At 48.7% G+C, this 21,558-nt stretch overlaps 1 protein-coding gene across 1 annotated transcript in view; it reads right to left on the bottom strand.

Annotated features, from left to right (window-relative positions):
- Positions 1-20,843, bottom strand: part of TRPV5 (transient receptor potential cation channel subfamily V member 5) — a 33,055-nt gene extending 12,212 nt beyond the window's left edge. Inside the window, exons 1-9 of the mRNA XM_061414971.1 lie at positions 19,351-20,843; positions 18,835-19,038; positions 16,806-16,903; positions 16,546-16,668; positions 15,945-16,082; positions 15,561-15,659; positions 15,224-15,399; positions 14,705-14,851; positions 12,672-12,884 (exon numbers count right to left, since the gene is read on the bottom strand). Coding sequence (XP_061270955.1) covers positions 12,672-12,884; positions 14,705-14,851; positions 15,224-15,399; positions 15,561-15,659; positions 15,945-16,082; positions 16,546-16,668; positions 16,806-16,903; positions 18,835-18,962 — 1,122 coding nt within the window. The 5' untranslated portion in view covers positions 18,963-19,038; positions 19,351-20,843. The remainder of the gene's footprint in view (positions 1-12,671; positions 12,885-14,704; positions 14,852-15,223; positions 15,400-15,560; positions 15,660-15,944; positions 16,083-16,545; positions 16,669-16,805; positions 16,904-18,834; positions 19,039-19,350) is intronic.
- Positions 20,844-21,558: the final 715 nt, after the last annotated feature.

The following is a 21,558-nucleotide window of genomic DNA, read 5'->3' on the forward strand; positions in this document are numbered from 1 at the left end:
TCTCCTGGTGGGTTCTTTACCACTAGGGCCACCTGGGAAGCCCCATAGGTAAATTCATTGTGGTTTTATTATGATTTGGCAATATAGAAAAGGGCTTGCTTGCTTGCTAACTCGCTTCAGTTGTGTCTGACTCTGTGCGACCCCATAGACGGCAGCCCAGCATGCTCCCCCGTCCCTGGGATTCTCCATGCAAAAACACTGGAGTGGGTTGCCCTTTCCTTCTCCAGAGAAAAGGGCTAGAGACACTCTATGGTTTTCGATTCTAAGGAAGAACTTGATCTTATCCTGGATGGTAAGTGTCAAAGGTATAGGCCTAAGGTCAACATGAATAAAAACCATCCTCCTCTGCACACCTTACTTCACAGTTAAAAGCTTGCAGTGTTACCCAGATGCAGCAATCAAATTCTACAATAATGCTCCTTAACTTTTTTGAAGTTATGAGCCCATCTGAGAATATCATGAAGACCACAGGCCCTCTTTCTGGAAAACTGATCATGTATATATAACCTCCAGATGAAATTATACAAATAATTTCAACACACACTCCCAAAAGTTCCCCTCAGACTTTTGGGAATTCTGTTCTCCAAGATCATGTCTTTGAATTGTGCACCCAAGACAGGACTTGAGAGTCCCTAGGGATGATCTCCACTGAAGAGGATGGGATCCCTCGTTAGGCGTGAGAACCACCAGTCATCTCTGTTCTACTGATAAACGGAACCTCTATGGGCTACTTCAGTAGTGTGCTCACTGGTCCAGTGAGAGGCATAACTTTTGAAACAGGAAGAGATGCTACGTAGTAGGAGGTGCTCATGGCTTCCCTGGTGGCTCAGTCAGTAAAGAATCTGCCTGCAGTGCAGGAAATCTGGATTCAATCCTTGGGTCAGGAAGACTCCCTGGAGAAGGAAATGGCAACCCACTCCAGTACTCTTGCTTGGAGAATTCCATGGGCAGATCAGCCTGGACAGCTAGTCAATGTGGGGGGGGGCGGGGTCACAAGAATCAGATACAACTTAGCAACTAAATCCCCACCTCAGGAGGTGCTCTAGGGTATAAAGAAGGCACCCATCAAATATCCTGTGGCCTCTAAGAGGGTGTATGTCAGCTCAGAAGAAGCCAAGGATATAGTCTTTAGGGAAGAGTAGAACCAGAGTTACTAAGAGATGGTAGAAATGTTTCAGATAACTCATATGGGACCAGGGAAGAGCAGGAAAGGAATTGGTGACTGTGTACCTTTAGTAAACAACATTCTCTAACAATCTGTGACTAGACTTCAGTTCTTTTGCTGGTGCTGTTCCTTAAAGAACTGATATCCTGCCAACTTTTCTGATGTTTACTTCTCTTGAGAGACTGGACAATTTTATTTTATCATATAGTGAGTGGTTTCCCTTTTGCTTTGCTCTCAAGGAAGCTCAGAGGTCTTTTATTTTTTTTTTTAATCTCCAGCTCTAGCAACTGTCTTTGAATACCCTCTCCTCCATCCAAAGATTCAGATCACAGATCTTGTTCTTTTTCTTTATCTTAATGTTCCTGTTGCATCTGTCTTTCACTGTGAAACAGGCAAACTCCTTTTGAGAATCAGATAGTAGGATAAATAATAAGTTTGTTAATTTTAGGGACAAAATAACACTAGATATAGAAATAAAATAATGGCATCTGTGCCATATATGTGTCTATACACAATTTTTAAGAAAACTTTGGACCTTGGTTGCATGAAAGTGAAAGTGAAGTTGCTCAGTCATGTCTGACTGTTTGCAACCCTATGGACTATAGCCCACCAGGCTCCTTCATCCTTGGGAATTTCCAGGCAAGAATACTGGAGTGGGTTGCTATTTCCTTCTCGGGGGATCTTCCCAACCCAGGGGTCAAACTCGAGTCTCCCACACTGCGGGCAGACTCTTTATTATCATCTGAGCCACCAGGGAATCCAGGACCTTGGTTGCATATAGCTGGAAAATTGCCACCAACTTTTTCTTTGGTTCTACTAAGAGGAGGAGGATACCTGTTGGCCAGGAGCTTTGTGGTGATTAGAGCACCCCTAGAGGACAGCAGGAGAATGGTATCAACTCTCTTCCTCAGGATGAAAATGTTAAAAATGAAGAATACTAGGGACAGTTTGAAGAGACATTACTTTTCCAACAAAGGTCCATCTAGTCAAGGCTATGGTTTTTCCAGTGGTCATGTATGGATGTGAGAGTTGGACTGTGAAGAAGGCTGAGCACCGAAGAATTGATGCTTTTGAACTGCAGTGTTGGAGAAGACTCTTGAGAATCCCTTGGACTGCAAGGAGATCCAACCAGTCCATTCTGAAGGAGATCAGCCCTGGGATTTCTTTGGGAGGAATGATGCTAAAGTTGAAACTCCAGTACTTTGGCCACCTTGTGCGAAGAGTTGACTCATTGGAAAGGACTCTGATGCTGGGAGGGATTGGGGGCAGGAGGAGAAGGGGACGACAGAGGATGAGATGGCTGGATGGCATCACTGACTCGATGGACGTGAGTCTGAGTGAACTCCGGGAGTTGGTGATGGACAGGGATGCCTGGCAAGCTGCGATTCAAGGAGTCGCAAAGAGTCGGACATGACTGAGCGACTGATCTGATCTGATCTGAGGGACAGTTTTGTTTCCCATCTACGCCTCCTGGGTCTGCCCTTCATGAGCACCGCTTTGCTTGTTCAACAGATTCCTTTCTGAGCAGGAGTTCCCCTGCTCAAGTTCACTAGTAACAGAGGTGTCCAGAGATGCCAAGCTTTGGCCTCTGTTCCAGTTGGTTTGGGGTTTCCCTGGTGGCTCATTGGTAAGGAATCGACCTGCAATACAGGAGACCTGGGAAATGTGGGTTTGATCCCTTGGTTGGGAAGATCCTCTGAAGGAGGAAATGGCAACACACACCAGTATTCTTGCCTGGAAAAATCCCATGGACAGAGGAGCCTGGTGGGCTACAGTCCATGTGGTTGCAAGAGTGGGACATGACTCAGCCACTGGACACACACACGCGCTTGGTGTCTGACTGCCCTAAAGTAGCTGTCTCCATCTCTCTGTCACTTAAAGTAGCCTGCAGAGCACCACACTCTCCTGAAAGCCCCCTTCCTTGCTGCTCTCCAAGACCACCACACAGACCCTTTCATAAGGTTGTTGTTGTTGTTTTTTTAATAAAACCCCTCTCTCTGGAAAACAAAGGGTAACATGCATGTGTGAAAGTTGCAATGAAAAGAAAAGCAGTTCATACAACTCAGTAGCAAAAACCCCAAACAATCCGATTAAAAGCTGGACAGAGCACCTGAACAGACCTTTTTCCAGAGAAGACACACAAAGGGCTGGCATTTGTATGCCAAAGGTACAGAAAAGATACTCCGCACCGCTCATCATCAGGGAAACGCAGGTCAAAGCCACAGTGAAATATCACCTCAGACCGACTAGGACGGCCAGTATTACAAAGACAAGAAATCGCAATTGTTGACAAGGATGCAGAGAAGAAGGAATCCTTGCACACTATTGTACACTACATAAATTTGTGCAGCCACTGTAGACAACAGAAGGGTGGCCCCTCAAAAAGTTAAAATGGAATTACTACATGATCCAGCTTCTAGGTATATATCCAAAGGAACTGCATCATAAAACAATTATCCTCCAATTAAAAATAAATAAAAAAATAAAGGAAACGAAAACAGAATCTGGAAGAGATATCTGCACTTCTGTGTAAATTGCAACATTAGTCACAGTAGCAAAGCTCTAGGAACAACCTAAGTGTCCATCAATCAATAATGGATAAAGATGTGATATATATATTACACACACATACACATGGGCTTCCCAGATGGTGCAAGTGGACAAGAACCCGCCTGCCAATGCAGGAGACATGAGAGATGCAGATTTGATCCCTGGTTTGTGAAGCTCCCCTGGAGTAGGAAATGGCAACCCACTCCAGTATTCCTGTCTGGAGAATCCCATGGACAGAGGAGCCTGGTGGGCTACAGTCCATAGGGTCGCAGAGTCCAACACAACTGAAATGATTTAGCACGCATGCACACACACATACATATGTATACATACAGGTACACACATATATGTGTGTATATATATACATACACACACCAGAATATTATTCACCTATGAGAAAAGAGGAAATCTTGTCATTTGTAACAATATGGATGACTTGACGGTGTTAAGCTAAGTGAAATAAGCCCATCAGATTAAGACAAATACTGCATGATATCACTTACATGTGGAATAAAAAAAAAAAAAAGGCAAACTCCTAGAAAAAGAGAGTAGAAAAGTGGTTGCCAAGGGCTGGGTGCACTGATAAAATAAGGAGAGATTGGTAACAGGATACAAAATTTCAGCTATAAGGGGAATAAGGTCTGATGGTAAAACAAGGTGACTAATAGTTAATTACACTGCATTATACAACTGAAATTTGCTAGGAGAGCAGAACTTAATTATTCTCACAAAAATAAATAAATACGTGAGGTGATGAATGTGTTAATAGATGATAGGAATCCTTTTACAATGTATATGTATATCAAATCCCTGTGATGAATACTTTAAATACCTTACAATATCAATTGTCAATTATATCTCAGTAAAGCTGAAAAATAATGATAGTAGTGAACTTTTAAAACATTTCCCTTTTCTTTGATTTCAAGATAAATTCTAGTATTTCACACTCATGTGTAATATGGCTCTTGTTTGGAAGAGATACTCTTTTACAAAGTGGAGAAAGGTTTTAGTGTTTTAAACATGGACAGGGGCACTGAATTATAGTGAATGACTTTCTGAGGTCTGTTAAACTGACAATCAGAATCCCCTTTTCATCAACCACCCTTGCACTTCTAGAATTAAACTGTAAACTCAACGTGGTAATAAGTTTTTCTTTGAATTTTTTAGAATTTTATTCTTTGGGGATTTCATTCAAGATTTCCTATCTATAAGGAAAGACCCATCTGTAGCTCTCTAGATTTGTGGTTCTTATGAAAAGGTTTGGGGACCAAGGGTATGTTTGGCAAAATTAACTGTAAATTCACTTTACTGAAGTCCTGTTCATTTAGCCTCCCAAATTCTCTCAAATGCTCCACTGGCTCTCAATCCATAGCACCACTGCCTTAAAGCAAACCCATGGCACCCTGTACCCACTGCCCGCTCATTCAACCCACTCCTTACCTTGTTTTTGCACTGACCTTTTCAAATGCATATATCATGACCTGGTTTCTCTGCTTAATATCTTTCCTAGTTCCAGCATGTCTTTGGGATAAAAATGAGGGGGGGAGATGGGAGTGATGAGTATTCTCTAAATCTGTATCATAGTAGAAATTCAATAGCTTATGTCTAAATTTAGTTAATGAATAGAGATAGAAGTGTATTATTCAGTGGGACAGAGGTAACAACAGGGACCAAGAGCCTAAAGAGGGAACAACTGGTTGCCTCCAAGAAGTAAGGCATGAGTGAGGTGGGCAGGCCAGTGCACTGGTGGTCTTCATTATACCTGCCACTGGATTTTTTAAGTCTTGGGCATGTATTCTTTACTTAGAAGTGCTCACTGTGAAACAGGAATGAAAAATATTCAGACTACCAAGCGTGATGCCCGGAACCCTTGCTGGGGTTGCACATGTGTTCTTTTAGTTAGAACTGTGCTTTGTGAGATGAGGGACTTCGCTGCTAGTTTAGTGGTTGAGACTCCACATTTCGATTGCAGGGGGCGCAGGTTCAATCCCTGGTCTGGGAGTCAAGATCCCACATGCCATCAGGTGAGGCCAAAAAAGAGAAAAAAAAGTCTTATATTTTATTCTTCTTTTTCCTCTATTTTTAAAATATAAGACTCAGCACAATGGCTTTGCTGGTCTGGTTCCTGCCCTGGGTCCCCATATTCTGTGTCAGCTCCAGCCATGTTGATTACTAGGGTCCTCAACTGGTAAGACAGGTCTCCATATGAACTGTGCCCTATTCTCAGAATGCCTTCCTCCAGCAGGGTTTTCTGGTTCACCATTAACCTTAAGATCCAGGTCACAGCATTCCTCCTGGGTCTCCTTCCCTGCCCCTCTGTCCAGATCAGCTGTCTCCCTGCAGGAACACGATGCCAGTCTCTGTTCACAGCTCTTCCCCAGCACACTGCAGTTATCTGGACATTTTCTGTCGCACCCAGAATCTTAGAGCTCCCTTAAAGCAGGGACCTCTAACTCCTTTTTATCCACAATGCACACACAGTAGACGCTGCATTCACAAGGAAGGAAGGAGAGAAGGAAGCAGGTTAGCAGACAGGTGCTTGCTGAGCATGATCTAAGAGCTGGAGGGAGGCAGAGGGGAACCAGGAAGCGAGAGCAGGGAGGTAAATGGAGAAAGGATGATGACGAACTGGGCTCGCCTGGAATTTCCAGATTCCTAGCTCAAGGTCACCTAAGTAGGCTTAGTTAATGATGCACTGAGAAAATCCTCCCCCCCAGCTCCTTTAAAAAATAAGCATCTTTCAACAATGACTAGAGTTCTTAACCTCTCTGTATGGCTTAGAATTTCAGGAGTTGTCAATGGCCAGAGCCCCTTGGAGGCTGACTGGCCTTACTTTGTTAAGAACTGGCTTACAGAGAGTGTCCTGCTCACCAGCTGGTTGAGCTCATTGTCTTGAAGGAAATGCCCAGAGAAGGGTGGGCCTAGCAGGGCCCAGGTACCACCGTGGGGAAGGGTGGGGAGCAAGTGCAACCACTAGGAGGGGGAAGGCACTGGAGACAGTTGTCAGACCACATCTGAGACCCTCTCCTTCTCCCCAAGATTCTTGCAGAGCAATGAAGCTCCCAGAAAGAGACCTGCTTGGTCATCATTCATATAATCCTTCCTCTCATCCTCTAGACTGTGCGGGGATTCCTAACCAGGTTGCCCATCAGAATCAGCGGGTTGGTGGGAGGTGCGGTGGTACTTGTGATCTAATGGATGAGACTCCATGCTCCCAAGGCAGGGAGTCCAGGTTCGATCCCTGGTTGGGGAACTAAGCAACTGCGACCAAGCACACGCGCTACAACTACTAAGCCCACATCTGCTCACTGCAAAACTAGAAAAGCCCCAGCACCACGACGAATACTCGGTGCAGCCAAAATATATACATACACACATACACATACACATATATATACACACACATATACAGACATACACATACACATACATTCACACACACACACATACATACACATACATATACATACATATTCAGACACACACACACATACACATACATTCACACACACATACATATACATATACACACATACACATATACACACATACATACAAGAATCAGCTGGGAAGCTTTGTCGCAACACATATGCCTGGGCCAACCCTGGAGACTCTAATTTGGTGCAAGAATCAAGCATCTTTTTTTTTTTAAGATGTAAATATTTCTACTACAGATCCCCATTTGAGAACCACTAGGCCAAAAAGGGAGGAAGATCTCATGGTTACCTTATAAGTCTACCTTCCAGGGGCTTATTTTGTGTCCTAGTCTCTGTGTTTTCTCAGGAAGATTAACCCAGCAGATGTCTTTTCTCTATGGAGACATCCTTATCCATTCCCACAGAAGCAGGACTTACCCCTAGCCACCAAAAGGTTAATCACATAAAAAACTGGGGCCCACGTTGACCCACAACAAGCTGAAGAATTGATGCTTTTGAACTGTGGTTCTGGAGAAGACTCTTCAGAATCCCCTGGACTGTAAGGTGATCAAGCCAGTCAATCCTAAAGGAGATCAGTCCTGAATATTCATTGGAAGGACTGATGCTGAAGCTGAAAGTCCAATACTTTGGCCACCTGATGTGAAGAACTGACTCATTGGAAAAGACTCTGATGCTGGGAAAAATTGAAGGCGGGAAGAGAAGGGGATGACAGAGGATGAGATGGTTGGATGGCATCACCGACTTGATGGACATGAGTTTGAGCAAGCTCTGGGAATTGGTGATGGACAGGGAAGCTTGGTGTGCTGCAGTGCATGGGGTCACAAAGAGTTGGACACGACTGAGCTCCTGAACTGAACTGAACTGAACCAATGATCAACACTGGAGCATAGGCAGTAGCTCAGTGGCTAGAGGTCAGAGGCAACTCCACGTCTGACTAACTCCCCACTCCTGCACTCCAGCACAGCACCTCTTTTCTTGCGGGGGGAATATCAGGTGTGCCCAGGTACAGATGAGTATGGCAGGCACTGGCTACCTATCGAAGCCTGGAAACAGGAGTTCCTCAAGCAGTGGGTCCCTCTGAGGAAGAAACCTGGAATCCAGCATATTTCTCTGGAGGGAGAAATGACCTGGCTTTGTATTAAAGTTGAAGCTTCTGAAGTGAAACAGACCGGAACCCCAACCAGTACTGCCCTTACTAGCCGAGCATCTTTACCAAAGTACTTAATCTCTCACGACTTCAGATTCACCATCTTTAAAATGGTTATAAGAATTTCATTTACTTATGAGGGCATCTATGAGGATCACCCAGTATAATTCTTTAGCAACCAAAATGCGGTCCACAGAATCACAACACCAGCCTCACCCAGCAGCGAGTCAGAAACGCAGAAACTCAGGGCCCACATCAGCTTTCCTCTCTGAATCTGCTTTTTCACAAGATCTCAGAAGCACCAGAAAATGCATGGCAAGTGCTCAAAGCCAGCGCCCAATAGATGTTATTTTTACCTCCCGGGCTCTCTGTTTCTCCCACCTCTGCCTTCTCTTTAATTTGCTGTGCTTGTTCCAAAGGGAGTTGGGTAGGACCCTCAAGTAAAACAGTGTTGAGCTGGCGTACAGCTGGGTTTCAAATAACTATGGCACTTTGAATAGCGGAGTTTGTGAGGAATTGCAACATGTAGGAATTATCAAGTGTTTCCCCTGTTTAAAATCCTGAGCCTCTCATTAATTTTAGGATAAAAAGTAAAATCCTTGGGATGGCCAGCAACATCCTACATGATTTGGGAAAGATCTGCCCAGACAACCTAATCTGGAGGCTCCTGCCCCAGCTCCCTCTATTCTAACCAGTCTTCTTTCAGTTCCTAGACATTCACAAGACTCTTCTGCCCCAGGGCCTTTGTATATGCATTGTCTCTGCCTAGAATTCACTTTCCACCTTGAATTCATCGGTGCACGCATGCTCAGTTATGTCTGACTCTTTGTGACTCCATGGACTATAGCCTGCCAGGCTCCTCTGTCCACGGAAATTTCCAGGCAAGAATACTGTAGTGGGTTGCCATTTCCTCCTTCAAGGAGTCTCTCAGCATCCTGTCTTCTGATCATAAGCAAAACTCATGTGAATTGTAACAATCACAGTTTGCATTGAAATATCTATTCATTTAATTAATGTCAGTCAGTCTGCAAATGCCAAAAGGCAGAGGTGAAGTGTGTTTTGCTCAGACCAGGTTGAGTTTCCAATACCTACAATAAATGCTTGGGGCACGCTTAGGCTCTCAGTAGAGGTTTGTCTAATGAATGAAATAGCAAAGTAATTTGAAGCAAAGGGCATTGGAGAGATCAAGGAAAATCATCAAAACACAGAAAGGAAATCTGATGATGGGAGATCAATACCCGCTTGCTGAACAGCAAATCAGGGGTCTAAACAATCAGAGTGATCGGTTTCACCTTAGAAAGCTTAGCAGATCTCAAGCCAAGCTGAGTATGAGGATCAATCAAGGAATTTCTTTAAAATACCAGTGCCAGGGGCCACCATTTCAGACATTCTGATGCCTCAGGTATGGGGCAGCTTAGGGATCCATAATTTTTTTTTTTTTTTTTTTACCAGATTTCTATGTTTCTAATTTGTCGATGTTGTTGTTTAGTCACTAAGCTGTGTCCAACTCTTTGTGACCCCGGGGACTGTAGCCCATCAGACTCCTCTGTCCATGGGATTTCCTAGGGAAAAATACTGGAGTGGGTTGCCATTTCCTTCTCCAGGGAATCATCCCAACCCAGGGATCAAACCTGCATCTCCTACACTGACAGGCAGTTTCTTTAGCACTGAGCCACCAAAGAAGCCCTAATAAGTAGTCTTGGTTAAAAAACTACTGATCTAGCAAGACATAGGATCTGCTCAAGTCAAACAGCTATTTGGTTTTAGAGTTAGGGCTTAAATCTAAGCCACCTAATCCCAGACTTCGAACTTTCTGCTCACTTGGCAGTCTAGGAGAACTAGGATTATAATGCACTTTGTTCTGCCTAAACCAAGTAAACATTGAATGAAGACAAGAAATTAACTCATTAATTAAGAGAGTTCTTGGGAAGTCTGGGAATAGCATAACGTTTATGGCTGAGCAATGAAGCATCCTAGAGTGAAGAAATTTCTTAAAATATCTCCCAAACTCCACCCTTTCCTATGACTGCTTTTGCCTAGTTTATGCCACCTTGTATAAATAAAGGAGTATTTTCTTTCCTTTCCAGTGTTTTGCGATGGTGCTCTGGGCTACTGTCGTGGAGTCCAGTGACTTTTCTAGATCCCATGAGACCCACAGAGAAAATCCTACAGTGACTGAGAGCTCTGTGTGTCCAGATTTATTAATAGAATTTAATATAAAAGTACTCATTTATCTAAGAGAAAGCTCTGTAGGCTGATTAATATGGCAACAACTGCATTAATCAAGACCCTATGTTGGTACATTTTCGTATTTCTAAGACTCTCAAGCAATAGAAATGTAGAAAAAAAGAATTCCATATTATTCAATAAATGTGGCGCATCATGAAAGCAGAATCTTTCAAGTCATGGTGATAAATTTGGGAGCTCCTGATCTAATCCCAATTGACTTCCTACTAAGAGGAACATATGGGCCCCATCAACTCAGGACCAAGGCCCAAGGGCTCATGCCGAAAATACACAGACCTTCCCTGATGCTCTTCCCTATTCAAACTGCTCACAGCTGCTTTCTTAAGCCCCACCTACCCAACCAAGAAAAGAATATTTGAAAGTCATGAGTCTTCTATTTGGGCTAATGTAGATTTTATCAAAGTGAGCAAAAGGGTAAAAATGCTGAAGGGGGAAAAGAAAGGAAAAAGAAGATGGAAAGAAAGTTAGAGCACTTAGCTATAATTATGCTTCATCTAGTCCTGAGGCAAGGGGAAGTAGCTGCTAATAATTTAGACTATCTAGACTATCTGGGTCAAAGGAACATTATATTCACAGGGACATAACTAGTCCTCCCCCAGAGAGAAAGAGACACGGTGGTAAGAAGAAGGTAAGAAAGAAGGAGCCTTGGTGGTAGTCAGTTGCTCAGCATCACCCAACTCTTTGGCTAGAAGGCTATCTACATTCTGGATCTGCATTCTAGATCCAGAAAATCCCCCCCAGTCAGCCTGAAACAAAGGAAGGCTGGCAAAGAATGCATCTGAGGAATCAGAGTCAGGAGCACTGGAAATGTCCAGCCACCCCCATGCTTATCCATTTCCTTCATCATTATCACTGGCCCATCTCAGTTGGCCATCCCTTCCACGTCCTTATTTCCTGGTGTATGGTCTCCACACCAGGGACAACCTTCGTGTCCCATTTGAGCCGCAGGGAACCCAGCTTCCCCCAAATGCACCTATGCCCACCTCGAACAAGGCCGCCCCACCATACTCAGCCTTGTGTTCTGCAGGCAGCAAACCCCGCTTTGTGACAGTCAGAGGCTCTGGACACATGGCCACACTGTATATACACCAAGAGGCAATTCTAAAAGCTTAGAGTGACTTGACCTACTTCAGCATTTAATAAGGCTCTTTGCCCTGTCCTTTCCTTGAGTATCCACTGCCTTTGAGCTAACTCGACTTGGGTTATTTGTTCTTTAACTCCCCCAAACTGCCCCTTTTCCAAGTCCAGGTTGAGCTATACCTCTAGCTGACCCATTCTGCATTGAGCATAAATCTCTAGCCATTGAGCTCTTCCCTGGCAAAATTGTTCCTCCTGTGTCTTTTGCTTTCTGCCCACATGCCTGCACTCCCTTTTAGGTATTTTCAGGTCACTAGGACAAGAATTTTGGTTACCTATTAAATGAACATTTACATTCAACATGCCCAGAAGCACTCATGAGAGCCTGCTCATTCTGTCACACCAAGGAGTCTCCTCCTTTCAACAGCAGACCTGGACATCTACTCCACATCTCTAGTCAGCCATCCTCACCCCAGGTCTCTGAAGGTGACTCACAGAATGGCAAGCTAACCAGAGTAAAAGGGACCCCAGAGACTATTTCCTTCTAACTGCTACCCAATCTAGGCATCCTCTGCAGCACATTTGACAGGTGGTCAGACAGCTGATACCTCACTTTCAATGCACTCATTCTGTGTTCAGAAGCGAATGAAGGTCCGAAGAATGTCTGTGTTACTCACAGGCAGACTCAGAAAATGGACCTGGAGCACACTCTTCCTCCCTTTAGAACAACAAGGCTTCTGTTGAAGGTCACATTTACAAAGGTCTGGTCTACAGACCTTTGTGAGTAACAAGGGATTTTACAAAGGTACAGGTAAACTAAGCATTCTTTCAAAGTTCACAAGAAAGCCATCACTCCCTGGACAAGTCCACTTGTATTCATTAAGTCTCAGCTTTGGTCCCCTTAACTCCCGCCTAATTTCTGTCCAGGTAATCAGGAGCCTGCCCCTGCCAGAGTCAAAGGAGTGGCATATTTCCTGGGCAGCATGGCTCTGGTTTCCAGTGCCATCACCCCATGCTAACAGCCCCTCTTATCCCCTCTAAGAGTCACCTGGAGCAGCTTCTGCTGGAATACGGTGATGTCTCGGGCATCTGTGTGGTTGCCACTACGGGCCTTGAGAGGGCGGTGGATGCAGCACATGGTGAAGCAGATCATATAGAGCACGTACAAGGCTCCCAGGATGCAGAAGTAAGGCCGCCCATACTTTCTCCATTTGAAGTTCACCAGCTGCTTCACTGGGGTCTGCTCCAGGATCTGACGAGCCTGCCATAGAAGAAGAGGGCAGCAGGGGATGACCAATATAGTGAGTTGCAGCACCAGGTTCCCCACAGGGTCCCAGGCAGGCAGCGTCATGATCAGCACAAGTGTCATTCATTCAGTTCATCTTTTCATTCATTTCTTTTACAGATGACTAGTCAGTTTCTACTATTTGTGGTGCCTCAGGCTAGTGCTGCAGATAAACCATGGCAGAAGTAAATACCAGGATCTCTGAGCTCCTCAGAGACTCTGAAGGACGAGACATAGATGGCTGAGATAGTTGAGTGAATGGAGAGTTAGGCAAGGTCTTTTATATAGTAGAAGCAGTTGCCAAGGCAGGAAGAGGTGAGAAGACATTGGCATATGAGGGGGATGTGGCAGAATCTTTTGGAGGGTGCAGGGATTATCCTGTATGAAGTAGCTGAGGGCCAGATCATGGTACCTCATGAATGCCAAGCTAAGGAGTTGGACTTTGTTATCTGAATGCAATGGAAAACTGTTGGAAGGTTCAAGCAAGCATGTAGTCAGATTTGCTCTACAAGTATTACGGACATGAGAGGAACAACAGAGGACTTGGAGAGTCGGGTGTGGCCATAATCTAAGCTGGGTAAGTTAATGCTCAGATCTAAGTGGCCAATGAGACTTTAAAGATGCTCCTGAAAGAGGATGATAGATGGCATGATGCATCTAAGAAAGTAGGAAAAGGCAAAGTCAGAGTTTAGCTGGAGGGATTACCCACAAGCAGAAAAAGCACCTTTTCCCATTGAGCCTACAGAGTAGAAGAGAGACGGGGTTGGGATGGGGGAGGCTTTCTAGACCTGCTGGGCAGAACAAGGCAGGAGGTTGAAGAAGCTCCAGTGAGAGAGCCTCTATTTTCATCATAATGAACAAATCTTGGTTGCCTGATAGAACTGAAGGTGAAGGCTGGGCTTCCAATCCCTAAGAAATCCTGCTCTGAAGAAGTTCATAGCAACCAGCCACTTTGTTCATCAGATCCTCTGATAAACCAGATCCTCTGTTTGTTAGTACCAGCGATCATCTGAGTTTTGTGGCTCTTGAGGGTTTCTAGGAAATTGTTGGGTGGCAGATAAACAATAAGAACTGTATTTTGCCACCATCTTGGAGGTTCCAGAAAGCATCAGTATTTTCTTCTTTTTATAAATCTTCAACAAACTTTCCTTTCCCTCATGTCACCCAATCCAATACTGTCTGAATGACCCATGCGTTTTTCCCTCTCTGGAAATCTATCTTTTTCCTCATCTGCCTGGTGATTCCCAATTCCTTCTAGAAGCCCCAGCTCAAGCACATCTCCTGTGACATCTTTTCTGGCCCATCCAAGCCAATGTAAACGGACCTCCATTCTGTTGCACCATTATGTACCATTGCGTCATTAGGTACCATTCATAGTATAGACCCCAATGTTTGTCTTGAAGGCTATTACAGTTACTGAGAACAGGGATGGGAAATTGACAAAGCTGTCTGAAAGGAACTGTTTTTGAGTTTGTTTCTGTATTCTCAGTTCTTGGTACAGTGTCTGGGACCCAGCAAGAAGCTCAATATGCTGAATGAATAAGTGATAGGAAGCAACATCTATCTGGAGAACTCATATGCAGTGTTAGTATGAGAAAGGTAAGCAGAAGGGACCAGAGCTAAGCAGAGAGAGCAGAGTTAGGGAAGGGGTATTGATCAGCATTTTCTCCCAAAGTCTCAGGAGTCTATCCTCACCCCCATCTATTACAGGGAAGCCTCTAGAGCCGAGGATCTTGGTAAACAGACGGGCTCTGCACAGACGCCTGACAGCCCCTAATCCTCCGTGGTGTCCATACCTCCCGTTTCTTGGAGGAGACCACAAGCTCTAGAAAGGACACGTCTTCTCCCCAGGAGTCAATCTCTGTGAGGTCATAGAGAGTGGAGGTCAGCGGCCCGCACGTCCACTGGATGTACTTCCGCTTCTGCATCAGGTGCTGGAACATCTGGGTGGACACAGGGGTGAGACGGGGGTCAGTATGTAAAGAGCAGGTCAAGGGCAACAGCACGGTTGCTTACTCCTTGGATCTGGTGGACAGCTGGGAACTGACAAGCCTCTGTTGACCTGAACCTTTAATTTGGGGCTGTCTTTCCTTCCCACAAATCCTATAAAGACCTGAAAGGAGAGAATAGGCAAGGGGAGTGGAACTTTGGGTTACCATAGCAGATATTCTCAGGTAAGATTCTGTAATCCCCCTGAGTCAGAAATTCCTGAGGCTGAGGATTTTAGTGATGGAGATGGAGGTACTCCCTTTTGGGGAGTTTGGGAAGAAGGGTCAGGAGAAGGACCCCCGTGGGCCTGGGGGAGGGCCCCTCACCACAGTGTTGCCCTCCACTCCGGCCAGCTTGAAGGGGGTGAGGCCCTGGTGATTGAGCATGAGGTCCAGGGACTGCAGGTGGTCCCCTCGCCTGTCGTAGGACAGCAGCAGGTTGTACATCTGGCAGGCAAAGGTTTTGTTGGGCTGGAGGACGAGGATGTGCAACACTGTGTTTCCTGGGAGAGGACACGGGGTGTCACGTGACCCCTGGGACCAGAGTCCCTGCCGTTCCCCAGGACCACCCCCCACCCCGGGGGGGGCCTGAGGGCGGTCCCAGCCCCTCCCCTCTCCCCTGCCACCCCCAGCCTCCCAGCGCCCCCTCCAGCCCAGCTCTTACCCAGGGAGTCCTGGGCCCGGATGTCAGCACCATGCTCAATGAGCAGCCTCACAATCTCCTCGCTGCCCATGCAGGCGGCAAAGGACAGAGGGTGCTCCCCTGGGGAGGCAGAGGCCCGGGCGTGAGATGCAGGTGGGGAGGGGCGGTGTCTCCAAGCAACTGCCACTCCCTCCCCCGTCTCCGCTCTGGGCCTAGGGCCCCTTGTCAGCAGGACCAGAGGCGGGGATGCTGGAGGGGGCCTGGGGTGTGGGTGGAGGCTTGGCTCTGGCCTTTGGCCTTATGAGGGCCGACCTCTCCTAGTCTCCCCAGGCACGGGGCCTCCTCAGCCCACCCTCCCTTGACTGGTGCCCACCCCCATCCTCCCAGCCCCGGTCCTGCTCTCACCAAAGTAGATGAGGTTGTGAGGAGTGAGACGGAAGGCGGAGCCTATAGCCCTCGCAGAGACACTGGCCCCTTGGGCGAGCAGGGCTTTCACGAGGTTCACGTTCCGGTTCATGACTGCTATGTGCAGGGCCGTCTGACCTGGACAAGAGAGCCGTCCGTCAGGGTGTCTGTTCCCAACTCTCTCCGAGACACGGCATCCCCCCTGGCTTCCAGGAGATCCCTGAAATCCTTGCATGGATTTCCTCCCTTGACTCAGCAGAATGGTGTGAGACTGAGCCCCAGACGTCCCTCAGGCAGGTCCACTTAGCTGTCTCCGCCTCTTGACTACTGCGGGTGGCATATAAGGGTAATCACTCTAGTGCAGCTATGAAAGAGAGAGAGTTCCGTTCTTCATGGAACGTGAAAGGAGTTGAAGGGAAATAACAAATGGCTAAAGCAGGTCCCAGACACTCACAGCCAAGACCAGGACCTCTGCCTTCCTCCCACACTCCTGAGCACCCATCACTCCTTCCCCGACCTACCCTCAGAGGCTCATTGTAAGAGGTGACTTCAGAGTCTCCCCTACCTGGGTCCACCTTGAAAAACCATGGAGACACCTCACCTACAAATGGCTCACAGATGGCAGGCTCCTTGACCAGCTCGGGGGCAGCCTCCATCAGCACCATGGCAGCCTCCAGGTTGTCATAGAGGGCGGCCACGTGCAGTGCCGTCTCCCCGACAGCCCCTGGAGCAGAGGAGACAGGGACATCAACATTTTCCAGAGACACGCTCCACCGCCCCTTGGCAGAAACCCTCAGAGTGCCTTGCGGGGCATGGCCGGGGCCTCTGCCCCATCTCCACCACTTCTAATTCGGATCTCACCTCGTTGCCGGAAGTCACAGTTTCGGTCCAGCAGAAGTTTCTTCAGGACACACAGGTCATTGTCCTTGGCTGCCCGAAGCAGAGGAGACTCTCGAATCCTGGCAGAGGATGAACGGGAGTCAGGCAGAGACAGAATGGCAGAGAGGCCAAGAGCAGAGAGGAAGAGAGTCCTTGTCCTCCTGGACGGACAGCGGCCACACGGAATGCGTGGTGACACGTTGCAGTGTTGTCTCCTGGACCCTAGCTCAGGGTCCCCATGGGGCGGCATTACTACCTCTTCCCACCAGTGGTGGGGAGACTCCTGGCTCAGCTGACTAAGCAGCAGAGTACCTGAGGGAGGGGGGCCCGGGGGAGGGAATGGCTGGTCCTGGTGGGCCTGGCCAAGTCATTCTAGCTGAGTCCATGTTTCAGGAACTTGGGAATCAGTAGCGGGTGGAGGAGAGGGTATTTCTGCCCAGTTTCATCCCTGCTCCCAGGCCTGCTGAACCGGCTCTCTTTACTTGAGAGGAGCCGGAGAGACTGGGAGGGGGCTGAGAGAGAGGCCAGCTATTGTTCTGACTCCCTGGGGGCTATCCAGATGCACATTCCTGCTGTGGGGAGGGAGAGTTCTGAGATGGACTATGAAGGATCCATCCCTCCTTAAGTGTCATCCTTCGACTCAAGAGTCTGAACGCGCTGTCTGCAAGAGCGCGTGGCTGTGAACTTCTCTGAGTGTGTGCATCTCAGAGTGGGTGGGAGGAGCCCCACGGAGATACTCCTCCTGTGGTACCTCTGTGGGTTAATCTTTGTCTCTCCCCTGCCTGTGTGAGCCAGACAAGAGATAATGCCGAAGCCGGTTCCTGCTGGGCAAGTATGTGTTGGCTCTGAAGGTGGACACACAGATGGCAGGTTGAGGGTCAGGAGGGGAGAGGTGAAGGGCCGGTAAACAGACTGATGGTGGGCGGTTCCTGTGATGACCCCTAGCCCCCCGTTCCTCTCTTCCAATGGTCCCCCGAGCCAGGGGAAAGAAGCTTTTTATCTGAAGAAGCTTTTGATCTCAAGGTATGGCTCAGGTCCGCCCCTCACTGAAGTTCTCTCCAGAGAGATCGGGTGGAGTGGGGACCAGCCTGCTGCCCATCTCACCCATACCCTCCGTGTGAGCGTGCCCACCTCAGGGCAACCAGGGCCAGGACTGCAGAGTCCAGAGGCTCTGCACGCAGCCTCCGTACTCTGGCCTCTAGCCTGGAGAAGCCAATGCCCGTGAGTCTAGCCCTGGCTGCCCGCTCAGATCTGCTAATGGCAACTCTCTGATGGGAGCCAAGTCCCCCGAACACCCAGCGGGAGAAGCCTGCCTTCAGGATGGGTCCCTGCCCCCATTAGTCTTCCAGGGGTCCAGACCTCAGGGCTGACCATAAAATGCTCTGCTCCTCGGAGTCACCAGTCCCATCGGAGGTGTGCCAGAGACAGGCTCAAGCCTCATTGTCTGCTCCAGATCTAACACAGCCTGCACACAGGAGACTCGGGAAGCGCAGATGGGCTCTAGGAGTCCCCACTGGGACTCCTCAGGGTCATCTGGTTTCCACAGTCAGCTGGTCAGTTCCAGGTATTGCACAAACCAGAGCTGTCCCGTTGCCAGGCCATCAATTTCATTTTCATTAACAGTAACTCCTCACTCTTTCTTCACCCGAGTGTCCTAAAACCCACAGAATCTTAACCTTTCCCCAGCACCCCGTTCCCCACTAGCCTGCACCCACCCTGCCCCACTCACCCCTGCCATACATGCTGGCTTCTCCTGTCTGGTATCTTTGGGTCCCTAGCACCCACCACCCCACCTTCAGTAAGTGAGAGCCCAAGCATCACCATGCCCCAGCCTTCCCGGGACCCAATGCCACACCCCTCTTCCACTGCTGACATAGGAGCTCGGCTTCCATAACAGATGCATGGGCCCATCCCAGCACCGGGCACTGAACTCTGGGCTGCTCTGGTGGGCAGGGCAGACTGACCCAAGTGGGCTGAGGGCTTGAGGCTCAGGGAGAGGGGGAAAGCCTACTTCTGCTGCTGCAGCATGTACATCTCGTCCAGACGCTGATCCCAGTCTTGCTGTCCCACCAGCCAGGAGGTCAGCAGTTTCTGAAGCTGGATCCAGAGACCCCTGGCCTTGGATGGAGGTGCTCCCATGTCTTCTCCTTCCGGGCAGTGGCCAGTCGCGGGGAGGAGGTGGTTCAAGGGAGCAGGGCTAGGATGCAGCCGGCAGCTGAAGCGGAGACGAGGAGGAGGGATGGGTCACAAGTGGATCTGGCGTGGCGCTGTGCAGGGTGTGCACGTGCATGGAGGGGACTGGGGGCCCTGCCAGGAGAGAGAGACTTTACCTGGAGGGGAGGAGCTCTTTCTAGAGAAAGCCCCTGGGGCACACAGCCTGCCTCAGAGCCAGGGGGGAGGGAGCTCGTTCCTATCAGTGAGCTAGGGCGGCTGAGACCGGGCCAGGGGAGGGGTGGGGCCCAGGAATCTGACCTGGGAGCCAGGATAGAGCCCAAAGGTGGGTCCTACAAGCCAGCTGAGCAATTACCTCGGATGCAGGAGAGTTGAGAAGCAAAGCCCTCCAGCTCTGCAGTCAGGCAGGTCTGGGTTTGAATCCTGGGTTTCTGTCCTTACAGGTCAGTTAGGTGAGCTTTCTGTGCCTCAGTCTTCTCATCTGTAAAACTGGAGTGATACTTACATGCTGTCACAGCAGAGTCTGTAAAACATAGTCATAACAGCTCAAGGACAGTTGATTCTTCTTCCACAGAGGGGTTCAAAAGCCCCCAGAACTTCTTGCTCTGCCTAGTACCCCGCAGCCCCTGCAGCCAGCAGGTCTCCTGGCTGCCCCTCCTCCTGGAGAAGCCCAGGGCCTCTTCTTCCGTTCCAGTTCCTCCCTTCCAGGCAGAGGAGACCCCAGCGAGCCCTGAACGTCCACAGAGGCTGGGCAGCAGGGACTGAGCGGTGGTGGAGGAAATCACAGGACTCCCTCCAGGAGTGAGTCAACAGGAGGAGCAGGAGTAAAGATAAGACAGTGTTAAATTATTTTATGATATAACAGTTTCCATTTTTCTTCCTGATTGTTTTCAAAGAGATATATTCAGATATATCTCCTGAACTGTAGTCATTGAAGAGATCCCCAAGTTCCCTGGGTGCAGGCTGAAGTGTCTCTCCTAAGTGAGAAGATGGAGCAGAGAGAGATGCGTGTGACTCCCCACGGCCGGTGGGAGGCAAAACTGGAGCTGACTTGCCAAGTGGAACCTCAGGTCCAAGTCACCCATCAGACCTCACTGCTCCTTGGGAACCTTCTGCTTATAAAGATGAGAGGCGTGGGTGGAGATAGGCTGGGGACCCTCCACCTTGGGGGTCTTCCGGGGCAAGGACCCCTCACTTCCTTTGCTGTAGGAAAGAGAGAGCACTTCTCTAGAGACTGAAGGATGGACAAAACCACCTTTCGAGAAGGATGAGAACTGAAAGGAAAATAAGTAAGGAAAGAAAGAGGAAGTGCCTGAGGCAGCAGGAAGCATGGGCTCCCCCAGGGAGGGGGCAGATGCCGGTTGGGAATGGGGAGGGGTCACCTTGTGGGACATTTTTCTGCTTTGCTGGGGGTGGGGCAGTGTGGGGCTGTAATGATCTCCGAAGCCTTGAGACTTCCAGTCTAAGGAGATGGAGGGAGCGATAGGGATGAGGTGGGGGTGTAGATATGCTGATAAGCAGGGCTGCAGAGGAAAGGAGCGCCTGCCCAGTAATACTCAGCCTATAATGCTAGTGCTGGAGGGAGTGGGGGCGGGAGGGCCCGGTCCGAGCCGCACAGAGCAGGTGCGCAGGCTGGCACCAAGGGCACGGTCCTTGGGTGCCGGAGGAGGGAAGGGGCCCTCCACCTCTGGGTCTTCCCTTCCCACTTGCACACGCCTTTGTCTGTACTGTTCTTTTTCAGTGGAGGGGTGGAGAACAGGAACAAGCTTCCTGAAGGAGACCAAACTGTCCCCTCATCCCACCTGGCAGGCTGGAGATTTAGAAATGACTTCCTGATCTTTGGGCTTCTTTGGGCTTCCCTGGTGGTTCAGTTGGAGAAGGCGATGGCACCCCACTCCAGTACTCTTGCCTGGAAAATCCCATGGACGGAGGAGCCTGGTGGGCTGCAGTCCATGGGGTCGCGAAGAGTCGGACACGACTGCGCGACCTCACTTTCACTTTTCACTTTTATGCATTGGAGAAGGAAATGGCAACCCACTCCAGTGTTCTTGCCTGGAGAATCCCAGGGACGGGGAGCCTGGTGGGCTGCCGACTATGGGGTCGCACAGAGTCGGACACGACTGAAGCGACGCAGCAGCAGGTGGTTCAGCTGGTAAAGAATCTGCCTGCAATGCAGGAGACCTAGGTTCGATCCCTGGGTTGGGAAGATGCCCTGGAGAAGGCAAAGGCTACCAACTCCAGTATTCTGGCCTGGAGAATTCCATGGACTGTATAGTCCTGCTGCTGCTACTGCTGCTAAGTCGCTTCAGTCATGTCCGACTCTGTGTGACCCCATAGATGGCAGCCCACCAGGCTCCCCCGTCCCTCGGATTCTCCAGGCAAGAACACTGGAGTGGGTTGCCATTTACTTCTCCAATGCATGAAAGCGAAAAGTGAAAGTGAAGTCACTCAATCGTGTCCGACTCCTAGCGACCCCATGGACTGCAGCCCACCAGGCTCCTCCGTCCATGGGATTTTCCAGGCAAGAGTACTGGAGTGGCGTGCCATTGCCTTCTCCTCTGTA

The sequence above is a fragment of the Bos javanicus genome, chromosome 4, assembly GCF_032452875.1.
Source record: "Bos javanicus breed banteng chromosome 4, ARS-OSU_banteng_1.0, whole genome shotgun sequence".
Taxonomy (NCBI): Eukaryota; Metazoa; Chordata; class Mammalia; order Artiodactyla; family Bovidae; genus Bos; species Bos javanicus.